The sequence below is a fragment of the Micromesistius poutassou genome (genome assembly GCF_964030765.1).
Source record: "Micromesistius poutassou genome assembly, chromosome: 6".
NCBI classification, from domain to species: domain Eukaryota; kingdom Metazoa; phylum Chordata; class Actinopteri; order Gadiformes; family Gadidae; genus Micromesistius; species Micromesistius poutassou.
In genome coordinates, this window is record NC_140276.1 from 12998442 (window position 1) to 13013412 (window position 14971).

The following is a 14971-nucleotide window of genomic DNA, read 5'->3' on the forward strand; positions in this document are numbered from 1 at the left end:
ACACTGTTACTCAATGATTCACCCATACATAAACATGTATAAAAGTTAAGTATTGCTGGCATTATATGAGGAAACTGGTGACTCATACGATATTTAAAACTTGTCCTAGTTCAATCTACATTTACAAACATTTAAAAACTGAAATATGTTTTTTACAAAAGGCTTGATTTCCCATTACAGATTACAGTATGCGTTACAAGTTAAATTTTCTATATGCTTTCATGGTTTTCAGTTTACTAAGCATTACTCTAACAATGCCCCAACTAAGCATAAATAATAGCATTCCATACGCTTATAAATGGTCTGGCCATTGTATGCAATCTGAGCGTGTAGCTAATGACGCAACCCTGCCGCCTATCGCTGCAATTCACGACATGCGAGGATCGTTTTTTTCTTCTGTTTATATTGCGTAAATATAAAAATATGAACTCATATAATCGCATCAGTCTATGTTTCATACTGTTATCAATAGACGGTCGGCTGTTTTATAATATTCCCAGTCATTCGGAATTTCCAGCACTGAGACCATCGTCCAATGGGCGGCTACTATCACAGGAAAAAAAATCGTTCGAGGTGTACAACTTCCTATTGGTCCACGTCGGTATTTACCGTAATACCCTGACGCGAATCACCTCCACAAAACACCACGGAAACTTCCGTTCAGGTGCACCGAAAAACTAACCACAGTGACACCGCAGCGGCTGTGCGCCGACGTGTCACACGGTGAACGTTGAACACCGAATCGGATTACGCGAATTCGTAAAGTGATCTGCGCTCGACGTTAAACAGTGCGCTCGACCCTAGAAGCGACGGCGCCTCCTATTGGCTGAGCCGCCGGATGTGAGGTGGCCATCGGCGGAGCAAGCCAAAGATAAACACGTATTCACACTGTGGTGGGCGCAGGCGATAAATGTCACGAAAAACGGAATCTGAAATGTTGTGATGCAGTAGCTAACAGGATCCTATGTGAGCGGGTTGCGGGGTAAATATCGAGTTTGTGACCGGAGTGAAGGTATCCGGTAGAGAGAGCTACACCGAGCAGGAGTAGGTGAGTCCGCACTACTGACAGCTGTAACATTACCTAACGCTACCCCGCTAACGATGGCTAACCCTAGCCGTCTGGGCAAATATACACCCAGCAGATGAGGTTAGATACTAATAAAGCACCTTCATAATAATTAACACATAATGTAACGCAGTGAACGTCTGCATGACGCTAAGAGGTTAGCCGCTAACCTGTGACAGCAGGGTTAGCCTTCTAGTTTACCTGTCGCTAGGTGCGCTAGCTAGCTAGCTCCCGTACATATAAGGTGATCCTGCTCCACACATTTGTTCACCGTGTTGCAGGATCCGCTTCCATATGAAGCAATATTGTGTAGCGTTAAAGAAGCTTGAGTTCATAAATCACCTGCGCGTCTATTAGACGAGGGACTCACTGAGGTGGACCACCGTACTAGTTTGAGTTTACTTACACATGCTGGCTCCGACGCTGAGATTATATCTAAATACAATGTGCAGGGAATATTGCACTATAGAGGAAATACACTTTTCTGAAACATAACCTCATTGATGTTACGTTGACTCCAAGGTGTGAATAGATCCTGTAAACATTTGCCCCATCAACACTAGCACAGTAAATAACTAAGTCAATTGCTAACTCCTAACACGTTTATTTATTACTAACACTTACTGAGACACAATCCTGCTTCCTGTCTGTAACTGCTGTTGTCGGAACATACCTCTGCCCTAAAATTACTGCACATAATTAGTGCACTAATCCTCTTTCCTAGCCCTCAGATGTTGCCACTACATTTGCACCACGTGATCTGGTCTATTGACACAATAATCTTTATAATCTCACACAGTTGTCCGTGACCCTCCTGTTGACACATCATGGGTCAACGTTGGTTTTGCGTATCAGTATCATCCTTGTTTCTCACGCTAATGACCCCTTTCTATCACTGTTCCCCTGTCCCCCTTTTGCTACCTGTTCTGCCTGCTCTGCAGTGGCGTCCGTCATGGTGCGAGCAATCTTGGTGACGGCCACCAGTCTGGTGCTGACTGGGGCTGTGGTGGCCCATGCCTACTTCCTCAAGCACCAGTTCTACCCAACGGTGGTCTACCTTACAAAGAGCAGCCCCAGCATGGCGGTGAGTCTGTTGTTTGGTCGACTACCCTATCGATCCAACTTAGTTTGAATTTGTATTCATGCCTGGGTAAAAACAGGTATTTTATTGTATGTATTGTAATAATGTTGACTATTGTTTTTGCCATCTTAATATATGCAGGTATGAGGAAAATTCACAATGTATTGCTGCATGAAGAATTGTGGTGTAATACTCATGCATTGTTCGATTTTTGCCAATACAAAGCAGAAGGAAATTATCTTGATCGTTATCTGAAAGATAGAAGAGTGTGCAGGAAAACCCAAATCAACTCTTATTCTAAATATAGGTCCTTTTGTCTTCCTCTGCAGGTCTTGTACATCCAGGCCTTTGTGCTGGTGTTTCTGCTGGGGAAGTTCATGAGGAAGGTGTTCTTCGGCCAGTTGAGGGCTGCAGAGATGGAGGTACACTTCTGGCTACACTTCCATTGTATTTATGTTAAGGGAATGTGTATCAGATACCGGTGCAGTAGTAGGCTGAAATAGGCTTGGAGGGAATCTATATAAATTGCGGAGGCCTACTCGGATCCTAGTTAAACGCGTGACTATTTTCTACATAGAATAATGTCTGATCTTTCTCACTTAGAAGCAAGGAAAATGTATCTAAAGGTGTAAAATAATAACATTTAAAGGCAGATTAAATAACAAAATGCAGGTCTGAGCCAATTTAAAAGTTTAGGACTCTTTGCAATGCGGTTCAGTTTGACAGAAACCTCTTTGATCTCACACTAGATGGTAGCATTGGCACTGTAAAATCTGCCCAAACCTCCCTATTATTATTCCAAAACAACTCGTGGGTGGTATCACAGCAATGTCTAAATCATCCCCCCTGACCTCCCCCTCTCTCCCTCCCAGCACCTGATCGAGCGCTCGTGGTACGCCGTGACCGAGACCTGCCTGGCCTTCACCGTGTTCAGGGACGACTTCTCCCCCCGCTTCGTGGCCCTCTTCACACTGCTGCTCTTCCTCAAGTGCTTCCACTGGCTGGCCGAGGACCGCGTGGACTTTGTGAGTCAGACACAGACAGACAGACAGACAGACAGACAGACAGACAGACAGGCAGGCAGGCAGGCAGGCAGGCACACACAGGCAGGCAGGCACACACACACACACACACACACAGACACACAGACACACAGACACACACAGAGACAGAGACACACACAGAGACAGAGACACACACAGAGACAGAGACATACACACACACACACACACACACACACACACACACACACACACACACACACACACACACACACACAGACACAGACACAGGCCTCATGGTGCTTCACGCTTTGGTTCAGATTAGGGTTGTTGCCATTGACAATACATCGTCTGATGGTGAATGTCATCGGGGATCAGCAGTTCTGCTCCCAGTGGCAAATTAGTTCTGATGTTATTCTGTACTGCGTGTTTTTATTTCTGAAGCGACTTGGTAGGCCTATACTGCTCGACACCAGTATTATTAATGGGCTATCAACTTATTATGGATGTGTCGTGGGCTGGCAGAGAAAATAATTTCAGCCGAGATATGAATCGCAATTCCAAGCCTGAGCAAACAGAGGCTCAGTCCCCCATGCAGTAAATCGAATGAACCGCGTCCCCTGTTATCACATCTTGACAGAAGAGGATTTATTTAGAATTATTACTTTGATTTTATTATTTTATTCCAAAGCTAGACGACTCATAACTGTTTTGGCTTCGCTTATTAAATGTCTATGTCTGGCTATGAAAGACATTTACTATCAATATCCAGATACGCACGCAGATGTGATGCAGGTGGTGGTTGAAAATAGCTAGCTTCCGTTTCTCACAAGGAAATAGTGCATGCGGTGACTGGTGTGGTCCTGTGGTTCATATCCCAGCCCCCCCCTCCCAACACTGTGCTAGGGATACACCCAGCTACAGTGGTACACTATGTGGGACACCATTCTGTCTGCATGTGATGTTAAAGATGATGATACATGACTGTCATGGCCAGACATACCATAAAAGACTCGGCCATTCTACCTCAAGATATTGGGTTTATCGTATTGCAAGACAGCCTTAAGCGGCACTTACTTGCCTCAATTACTTTGAGAAAGCCAAGGTCTGAGAAGAGAAGGAAGCTTTTGCTTTTGTGTGAGTCACTCTTTCCCTTTGTGACGGCATTGTTCATGTTTACTCCCTTTCCCTCAGATGGAGAGGAGTCCAAACATTTCCTGGGTGTTTCACTTCAGGGTGCTATGTGAGTAAACATAACGAGACACCTGTTGCCAAGGACATTCATTCTGAAGTTGCAGTTCAACTGCAACTTGCAGGACTCAACTGAGCTGCTGTGCTGCTTTCATATCAACATGTGTTGGTCTCAGGGGGTTTCTGTTGTATTTGCATTGAAAGTGAACCTATTGCTGTGGCACAAGTTTATTGGCTTTAGAAGGATTTATGTAAATTATGATGATTGCACCTGGCTTTAAACCACGTTCACAAAGTGGCTATGGTTATCTCAAAGTACATTTCTATAGTTTCTGGGTTAAAACCTAAAAATAATAACTTTTTGTCAGGGTAAGCAGTCATTGTGCTATATTTCCAGAGGTCGTAGATGAGAAGTACTAAGATATATTTCACATCAAAGTACTTCTTCTGTGTCACTATAAATTGTCTACAGCATGAAATACAGCGTTAACCAAATCATAAATTGCCTAACTTCTACAAGTCTATAAAATGGTAAATAGTAATTATAAATCTAATACACATTTTTATTCAATTAAGCTCCCAAGTAGATGGTGAGATGATTTGTCAAAATACTATTTCCTATGTTGAACATAAGCCATTGCACGGCTCGGTCTCACTTTAATTTGAAACCTTTGACCACTGCTAGCTAGAGATATTCAAAATCGGTTTATAGAGCCAAACAGATTTCGCCCACTGGATATAACTCTTACTACCGGTATATCGCCCAGCCCTAGCATGCACAACACTAGATGGAAATTTCAACAAATTGGCAACCCCTGCGCCCTTAACCTTTCATTTTCATTTCTCACTTAAAAAAAAAATGAACTGAACTTTGAACTAGTTCAAAATTGAAATGGTGAACTATGAACAGTTCACTTTGAACATGTGTGAACTGAACCTTGAACTAGTTCATGAAAAGTGTGAACTTGCACAACACTGCTGACGTGTGCATCTGCGTGGCTTCATCTCCCCTCAGCTCTCATGGGACTGCTGGGAGTTTTGGACTTCCTGTTCGTCAACCACGCCTGTCACAGCATCATCACGCGGGGCGCCTCCGTCCAGCTGGTCTTCGGGTTCGAGGTCTGCCCGTTTTGCATCCTACTGTTTTAGTTCCCTGTCATGACTGGTGGTTTTTAGAGGTTATTTGAGTACAGGTCTAAATATTCTTGCACTCTGCCAAAACATACAGACGCTGTAATTGCTTGCGAACACCAGTTCCATATGTCTACCAGTAATGAATGCAATTGGTCCACAGCCACCATGGGTCTGGCTCACTGGCCCCATGCTGTCGTTTGTGTGCCTCTAAATGTTAGTTTAAAACATTACATTTGGGAGTAGTATTAAGCAGAATGTGAAGAAGTATGTGCTGACGTTATGTCAGAGGCGTGGATGTGTCGTGTTGCTGAGATGTTTACCTAAGGTGGCAGCTTCACCGGGACGTATTGTAGCTTGACTTTGTACCACAAGAGGTCACCGTCACTGCGGCGTCAGCCCGCCCTGATAGTCAGCCTCCACAAGGGCTTATTCGAACCTTTGGTCAATTCAGCTAAGAAAATACATGACAGAAGTAGAAGAAGCTAGAGTTAACAGTGGCGTTGCTTCACAACGCTCTTGGCAAGTAAAAGACTTAAGTTTGATGCTGAAATTGCAATGTTTCTTCTAGACTGGTTTGTAAACAGCTGTCAATGCAAGCGTTTGGCTTTGTTTGCGAAAGCTTCTAAAGATGTTCTACCTGTATGAGGTTACTGACTGTGTTAATATGGTTGCCAAGTTAGCTGCTTGTTGATGCACCGTTCAGACCGGTTAGAATACAATAACTTTCAGGTAATATGCTGCCCCCTGTCGGTTCATAATGTGACTAATCCAGCCAGATCTTGCATGTTGCACATTTTTTAAATGTGTTGACATTTGGAAGATTATAGAAATAGCGATTTACCGCCCACACTGGCTGGAGAAGAAAGTTAATTCTACATCCTATAGTGTGTGTCTGTGCCTGTGTGTGTGCGCTATAAAGGGTAACCGAACCGCTCGCTCCCTGTCCTCCGCAGTACGCCATCCTGATGACCATGGTGCTGACCACCTTCATCAAGTACCTGCTCCACACCATAGACCTGCAGAGCGAGAACCCCTGGGACAACAAGGCGGTGTACATGTTGTACACGGAGCTCTTCACTGGTACGCTGGTCCGTCCTCCCCCTCCCCTCCACCACGCTGACCGTTTCGTCTTTCAAACCTGTGTCATTTAACAGTATAGTATGTACACTACCGTTCAACACAATGCACCACTGGAACACAGGAGTGATGGTGGCTGGAAATGGGCCTCTGTACTCCTATGTAGATATTCCATAAAAAAATCGGCCGTTTCCAGCTAGAATAGTCATTTACCATATTAACAATGTCTACTCTAGACTGTATTTCTGATTGATTTAATGTTTTCTTCATTGGAAAAAAAACCCAGTGCTTTAAGGACATTTCTAAGTGACCCCAAAGTTCTGAACGGTAGTGTACATCTCCTAATGTATAACCACCATGAGTGACGCGTTGCCCTGTGTGCTGCAGGCTTCATCAAGGTGCTGCTCTACATGGCCTTCATGACCATCATGATCAAGGTCCACACCTTCCCACTGTTCGCCATCCGCCCCATGTACCTGGCCATGAGGTGGGCGCCGCTCTCCTTCTGGGGGTTCTGGTTTACATGTCATGTTAATGACCGTGATGAAACCCTTGTTGTGCACAAGCATGCTTTGGGTTTAGATGTAATGCTTTTCAGTTTAATTCATTAATTCATTCATTAATTTGTATTAGCCGGCATGTGGCTCAGGAGGTAGAGTGGGTCGGATTGTAACTGGAAGGTTGCCGGTTCGATCCCCAGCTCCTCCTAGAGTGTCGAGGTGTCCCTGAGTAAGACACCATGACCCTAACTGCTCCTGACGAGCTGGCTGTCGCCTTGCATGGTTGACACCGCCATGGGTGTTTGAATGTGTTTATGGATGGGGTGAACGTTAGGCAATATTGTAAAGTGCTTTGAGTGAAATGCGCTGTATGAATGCGGTCCTTTTACTATTATTACTATTTAGTTACCTATGTAATACAACGGACACTGTTGTACCAGGTGTATAACTTGCTTCTGCCTGTTTTTGTCTGTTTTAATTCAGGCAGTTCAAGAAAGCCGTGACCGACGCTATCATGTCCAGGCGGGCCATCCGCAACATGAACACCCTGTGAGTCGCGTTGATCACTATCCATCGCCCGTATCGAGCTGCAGTGTGTTTTTCTCGCCCCACACCTGGTTATGTCGGCTACGTACGTTCAGTCGTGTTGAGCCTGTACCCCTATGTCCTCGGTGCGCTCCAGGTACCCCGATGCCACTCCGGCAGACCTGCTGGCCTCTGACAACGTCTGCATTATCTGCCGTGAGGAAATGGTCACGGGCGCCAAGAAGCTGCCCTGCAATCACATCTTCCACTCCAGGTCAGAGTCCGTGTGCACCACAGCCTCCTGGACCGCAGCACATATCGTGTTGGTTCAGTTTCAGCTTGTAGCCGTCTGCCGTATGGCCTATATTATCTTTGACATACATAATCACACAACTGATTACAGACAAAAACTTTTGAGCTCTTGATTACAAAAGTACATTGAACAACAATTACATTGAACTTTGTGAACTGCACTAAGTAAACTTTGCTGGGAGTCCATATTTTAAAGGCCTGGGTGGTGCAATCGTATGTTTCTTCATACTCCCAAGATTTTATTATGAACGGCAGAGGGGAAAACGCTTGCCTTTTTTAACCTTTGTTTATTCAGGGAAGGCCGTTGAGAGCAGGCTCTCTCTTTCAAAGATGATTACCACATGCAAACAGAAATACAAATGAACAATAGATAGATAGATAAACAGTCAAACAAACAGAACAACATTTCAATACATTTAAATAATACAATGGGACAATTAAGAAAGCTATTTAAACCACAAGCAAACCTTAATTAATTTGCCGCCCTACTCGTCCATTGGTCAGTCCTCAGCCTAACTCCTCCTCCCCTCCGTCCGCCCCCAGCTGCCTGCGCTCCTGGTTCCAGAGACAGCAGACCTGTCCCACCTGTCGCATGGACGTCCTCCGAGCGTCCAACGCCAACCAGACCCCGGCCACGCCCCAGGCCCCGCCCCCGGCCCCCGCAGCGGCCCCCAACGCTCCGGCCGCCCCGCCCCCCAACGGTGATTTCCCCCAGAGCACTCAACATTTTAGCTTTTTTTTTTTATTGGGGAAACAGTCACAAAATGCAGTGGCGAATCCCCATCGATCACATCCATTGAATCAGTCTGACTGGCTACGGTGTTAACGGGGCGGCGGTAGCTCTGGAGGTAGAGCGGGTTGACTGGTAGACGGCTCCTCCTAGTTGAGTGTCGAGGTGTCCCTGAGCAAAGCACCTTACCCTGACTGCTGCTTACGAGCTGGCTGTCGCCCTGCGTGGTTGCCTCTGCCGTTGGGGTGTGAATGTGTGCATGAATGGTTGCAGGTCTAAAATGTAAATGTGAAATGTTTAACACTTAAAGGACTAGGGTATTTTGAACATTAAGCCCCCTTTCTGGGGGGACGAAATAGAGTGGTTGACACAGAAATTTTGACTATTTGGCTCATTTAGAATCACCCCTGCTTGCTTCAGAATGGCTGGCTACATACATGCACAAACCTGTCCTAGTATTACATATTACGCATTTGTTGTATTTTGGTTGTAGTCTTTTCGCTGGGTTCTCCGTCTCAACAGTAGGACTAGAACCGAGCGAAAAGACTACAACCAAACGTAAACAGCCCCCCTTTCCGTTTCCGGAGAATGCCCGTAGCCAGCCATTCTGAAGCAGGCAGGGCGATTCTAAATGAGCAAAATACCCGAGACGGGACCAATAGTCAAAATTTCGATGTCAACCACTGTATTTCATCCTAGACAAACCAAAAAGGGGGCTCAATGTTCAAAATACCGGAATTGTCCTTTGAGCAAGCATTCTCCTAGGATTGCAACATTTTTATTTCCCAATGATATCAACCAAAGCCTCTGCACTCTCTTTAGTTGCACGGCAAGTGTACTCATCCTGTCTCTTGTCCTGCCCTCTCCTCCAGTGGCCATGGGCATGCTGCCCGGGTTCCCCCCTCCCGGCATGTTCCCCTTCTGGGGTCCCTTCCCTGGGGCTCCTCCTCCGGGCGCACCCCCCGCCAACGGCCCCGCTTCCGACACCCCCCAGGGCAACGCAGAGGCCCCCCAGGCAGCAGGTGAGACACACTGCTGCTGGTCCGCTCCGTGTGTTGTACGATGGAAGATGGCATTGGGGGGGCGGCAGTAGCTCAGGAGGTAGAGTGGGTTTGGTTGTGGGTTGGTAACCGGATGGTTGCTAGTTCGATTCCACGCACCTAGTGTCGCACGAGTGTCGAGGTAAAACAACGCTTTTGGCCCGCCTATATCAGATACACCGGTGTGATTGGTTATATATATATTATATATATATAATATTCTGGGCCAGGGGAATCCGGGAGTGAGTATATTGCTTGTTCCCAGAGTGACTCGCTGAGCAAATTAAAATTGTGCTCTCGCGAGAACTCTGGAGTTCCAGGGTAGAAGGGGGCAGTAATGAGAAGGAACACAGAGTACCCTTATCTGATTACGGTTTTAATAAAGAGTTCATTTTTTGGACTGTCTCTGTCTTGTATGTATTTATTTCGTGTAAATTGAAGCTGCCCTGTTGACCAATGTCTGTCACTTGTGACGGACGATAAAGTTGTTCTTATCTTATCACGCTGTGTATGGAAAGGTTCCTCCTCCCTGTCTGGTCTCACCTGGGGGTTGTGTTGGTCTCTCTCTGGTCTCACTTGGGGGTTGTGTTGGTCTCACCTGGGGGTTGTGTTGGTCTCTCTCTGGTCTCACCTTGTGTTGTTTGGCCCCTCAGGCTCCAGCTGGTCTCCTCCCCCTACGGACCCGTCTGCCGCCCCGCCCGGCCAGCCCAACCCCGGCTTCGGCTTCCCCTTCGCACCGCCGCCCTTCCCCTCCACGCCGTGGCTGCCTCCCCCGCCCCCCATGCCCTTCGGTGAGACCCTGGTGATGAGGATGATGATGGCTTTAAAGGCCCAACGGGTTATTAGTTTACTTGACTTTTAAAGGGCCATTGCTCTACTCCTAAAGGACCATGGCTGTAGGGAATGTGCATGTTTTTCAGAATTTCAATATGAAACAAATCCTCATTCTGTAGTCGGTTAACGTCAACTCTCTATCTCTCTCTACCTCTGTCTCTCTCTCTCTGTGTCTCTGTGTCTCTCTGTCTGTGTCTGTCTGTCTGTGCCTCTCTCTCTGTCTGTGCCTCTCGCTCTCTCTCTCTCTCTGTCTGTGCCTCTGTCTGTCTGTGCCTCTCTCTCTTTGTCTGTCTGTCTGTCTGTCTGTCTCTGTGCCTCTCTTTGTCTCTCTGTCTCTCTCTCTCTCTCTCTGTGCCTCTCTCTCTTTGTCTCTCTGTCTCTCTCTCTCTCTCTGTGCCTCTCTCTGTGTCTCTCTCTCAGTGTCGTCCATGCCCCCGCCGCCCCCGTCCCTGTCTGCGCTGTCGGACGAGGAGCTGGGTGAGCTGGAGGCGGAGGGCCGGCGGGGCCTGGAGGCGCGGCTCCAGTGCCTCCACAACATCCACACGCTGCTGGACGCCGCCATGCTCAACATCCACCAGTACCTCAGCACCGTGGCCACACTCACGTGAGACATGATAACGCTACAGACTATAGGTCTAAAGGTCTATGGGTCTATGTGCCATGCTCAACATCCACCAGTACCTCAGCACCGTGGCCAGGCTCACGTGAGGCTCCCGCCTTCAGGGTCTAGGGGTATATTGGGTCTATAGGCTATGGGTATACAGGCTATTGGTCTATGGGTATACAGGCTATGGGTCTATGTGCCTATGTGCCATGCTCAACATCCACCAGTACCTCAGCACCGCGGCCACACCCACGTGAGACATGATAAATCCACTGTCTATGGGTCTAATGGGTCTGTCTCCGCTCCATGTAGAATGCATCGGCCCAGTTCAGCCCTGTTTGAGATGCATAACTGTGATTCAAGTGGACTCACTGAGGCTCTGTTGGTTCCTCCCCAGCCCCCCCCGTACCGGGACGAGGAGCGGAGCCCGGTCGGACCCCACCCCCCCGGCAGGAGCTGAAGCCCCCGGCCCGGAGGAGGCAGCCAGCAGCAGCTGTGAGTGGGACTATATCTATAACCAGCAGCTAGTGAATGGACTCACACAGAGAGAGTGGGACTAGATCTATAACCAGAAGCTAGTGAATGGGACTGACACGGGGAGAGTGGGATTAGATCTATAACCAGAAGCTAGTGAATGGACTCACACAGAGAGAGTGGGACTAGATCTATAACCAGAAGCTAGTGAATGGACTCACAGGGAGAGTGGGACTAGATCTATAACCAGAAGCTAGTGAATGGACTCACACAGAGAGAGTGGGACTAGATCTATAACCAGAAGCTAGTGAATGGGACTCACACAGGGAGAGTGGGACTAGATCTATAACCAGAAGCTAGTGAATGGACTCACACAGGGAGAGTGGGACTAGATCTATAACCAGAAGCTAGTGAATGGACTCACACAGGGAGAGTGGGACTAGATCTATAACCAGTGTCAGTAGTGAATGGGACTCACACAGGGAGAGTGGGACTAGATCTAGCAGAAACTTAACTAATGACTGAATAATAAGTACTCTCAGCCTGGAGCAGGACCTAGGGCTGTTTGAAGTAACAGGTCGGGATATGTTTTTAACTTGAACCAGAACTCTGACTTAAGCGAGCCTTTTCAGAACAGCTGATTTAAATCCTGAGGAACCAGTTCACCCAATCTCAGATCGGTGGAAACGGAAGAACAGGCATTCATGACAGGCTTCAAAAGCCCTCATCTATCACATCATCTATAGGATGGAATCAGCAATTTAGAGCGGCCTTGTCATGAAAATACTATGCAAATGCACCTTGGAATGCCATAGATTTTGATATGAACATTTGAAGTTCGTTACTAGGGGTGGGAATCTCTTGGCACCTCACGATTCGATTCCGATTCAGAGGTCAACGATTCGATTATAAAACGATTATCGATGCATCTCGATTCAATCATTTTTTCTATGTACATTTCCATGCAGGATTTTCAAAAATATATATATATATACATCTGACTTTGCTACTCAGAGTTTGCTAATCACTTCCTACTTTTGTGATGATCATTAAAGACAATCAACAGATGAATTACCTTATCTAATATTATATATTAGATAAAGTTGGTTCTCTGCACAGAGAACCCGCAGGCAGAAAGAAGTTTTCTGTAGCGCTCTGCAGCAGGCAAACTAATTTAATAATTTAAAAAAAAGAAGAAGAATAATTTTAGTAAATTTCTTTCAGATTATTAATTTTTCTGCATCGAGACAGAATTGTTCTAGAGAGAATCCCACCCCTATTCGTTACCATAATCTTAACCAATTAGATCAGCGTTTCCCAAACTTTTTTTCCTGCGCACCCACTGTACCACACATCTTCTACGTCCCAACCGGGTTGGCGCACCCCCAATCCCCACTTCAAAAAGAAGGAAAAAAAAACGCAACAAAGCTTTGTTTTATCACCATATAAAGACTCATGTTTAATCATGCGCAAATAACCAGAACACGCATGACAATAACAACATCAACAAAGTTTCAATATAATGCAACAAAGCTACGCACAAGCTTCCACTTTTAAGAGGATGAGTGACAGACACAGGCTCAGTAACAGAAAGCACATTTATTTTCAGCCGTGTAAAAGAAAAATTGCAGCAATAGGCCTATTAAATGACTGTGGAGCTAGCATCATCATCATCATACAATGGTTATGGAAATTAGAATGACAGTACAATGAATTAAATTGCAATGAAGTTACAAACGATCCACAACATTAAAGAGAATAGGCTCTGAAACATAAAAAAATAAAAACAAGGATCAATCTGAAACTTTTAGAGAGAGAGAGAGAGAGAGAATATTCCCAGTAGGCCTATATGTGTAGCAATAATATCAAATACTTACCCATATTAATGCGACGGGTGGGCTTGCATCTTGGCACAAAGCTCTCCGAAGTTTGGCGCAATGGAAGACAGTTTAAGCCTCTTTCTCTACTCTCTCCGTCTCTGTTGCCTCCAAATCCTCCAAATCCTCACTCTCTTGGTCCCTCTCTCTTTTTCCTCTATGGAAAAATCCCACTTAAAAAAACAGCACTGTAATTGTGTAATATTACACCAGACCGCCATTACAGTTTTCATCTCGCGCACCCCCTGGTAGTAGCTCGCGTACCCCTGGGGGTGTGCGTACCACACTTTGGGAATCCCTGAATTAGACGATAGGAAGACGCCACTGCAGCCTCTGGCCGGGCGAGCGAACGTCACTCGGGCCACCATGTTTGGTACCAGGTCTGATCCCGGTTTGGTATCTGAAACCAAACACCTCAGGTTACTCCCGAATTCAGATTGAACACATCCGAGGAATGGATCCAGTCTCGTGAAACGGGGCCCCGGGAGTGATTTTGTACGGCTGGTACTCTCAGCGATGAGAAGGCACCAGAGAGGTCCCCGTTTGTACGACATGCAGCCTCCAGTCATGTCTTCAGTGTGGACCAATGAACCCGGCCTCTGTCCCCCGTCTTCCAGCTGAGTCTGCGGCCGGCGCCACCGGCTTCACCCACCCGGCCGACTCGACCACCACCGCCACGGCCTCCGCCTCGGAGGAGCCGCAGGAGAGGGAGCCCAGCGTCGACGGAGAGGAGGAGGAGGAGGAGGCGGCGGCGGCAGAAGGAGGCGCCGAGCCCAGCGCCGCGGAGCTGCGACGCCGGCGCTTGAGGAAGCTGGAGACGTCCTCGTCATCGCAAGCCCCGCCCGACAACTGAAGGCCGCCCCCCCCCCCCCCCCTCCGGTGACGACAGACCCAGCGGCCCAACGGCCCCCACCACCCCCACCCCACCCCCCCCCGGCGACCAGGAGGCACCGCTCAGCCAGTTAGATCTGTTGTGTTTTTTTTTTTTTTATACTCCTATTTAGGGCCCCTGTTGGGCCCCCCACCGCCTCTCGCCTCCAGCTCTCATGCCTTCCACTGGCCGGCCTTTGCTAGCTGCAAGTCGGGACCCGGGTGGTGGAGAGACCGCCCCCCCCCCCCCCCCCCCACGGTCGCCGAGGGAGCGGTTTGTCTTCTTAACTGTAGTTTGTTTGGCCGCGGTTTCGTCACGATGTGCACGGCGGCCGCCACCACCAAGTACGTCCTAGGCTGACACCGGTTGGAGGAAGCACCCAGCGGGGCGGTTCCGGATCAGGGAGTAAGAGACTGAGCACGTTTTTATTTTGTTTTGTATGTGTATGGTAGTCGACCGCTATGGAAGGTTGTCATCTGCTCGGACTGCGGACTGGACCCAGTTTTGGGGATGGCGCTGGGCTTTCCCTTCACTGTATTGCTGGTTCAACGTAACCTCTGTCGGGACTATATTACTAGCGGGGTACACAAAGGAATCTTGCGGTAGACTGTGGGAGATTACGACCATTTGGGTTTTTTTTGCTTTTCTTTATTT

General features: G+C 47.4%; 1 protein-coding gene across 2 annotated transcripts; it reads left to right on the forward strand.

Moving 5' to 3' along the window:
- Positions 1-661: 661 nt before the first annotated feature.
- syvn1 (synovial apoptosis inhibitor 1, synoviolin) lies at positions 662-14908 on the forward strand. 2 transcript variants are annotated; one of them, XM_084469743.1, is made up of 16 exons: positions 662-1048; positions 2008-2150; positions 2477-2569; positions 3020-3172; positions 4343-4391; positions 5355-5458; positions 6427-6553; positions 6938-7037; positions 7534-7599; positions 7733-7849; positions 8431-8588; positions 9490-9639; positions 10311-10448; positions 10912-11095; positions 11493-11590; positions 14064-14908. In XM_084469743.1, the coding sequence occupies exons 2-16, from the start codon at positions 2019-2021 to the stop codon at positions 14297-14299; spliced, it is 1905 nt and encodes a 634-aa protein (XP_084325869.1). In that variant the 5' UTR covers positions 662-1048; positions 2008-2018; the 3' UTR covers positions 14300-14908. The 2 variants fall into 2 exon arrangements, with proteins under 2 accessions (XP_084325869.1, XP_084325868.1); XM_084469742.1 differs by having other exon boundaries at positions 662-1044.
- Positions 14909-14971: the final 63 nt, after the last annotated feature.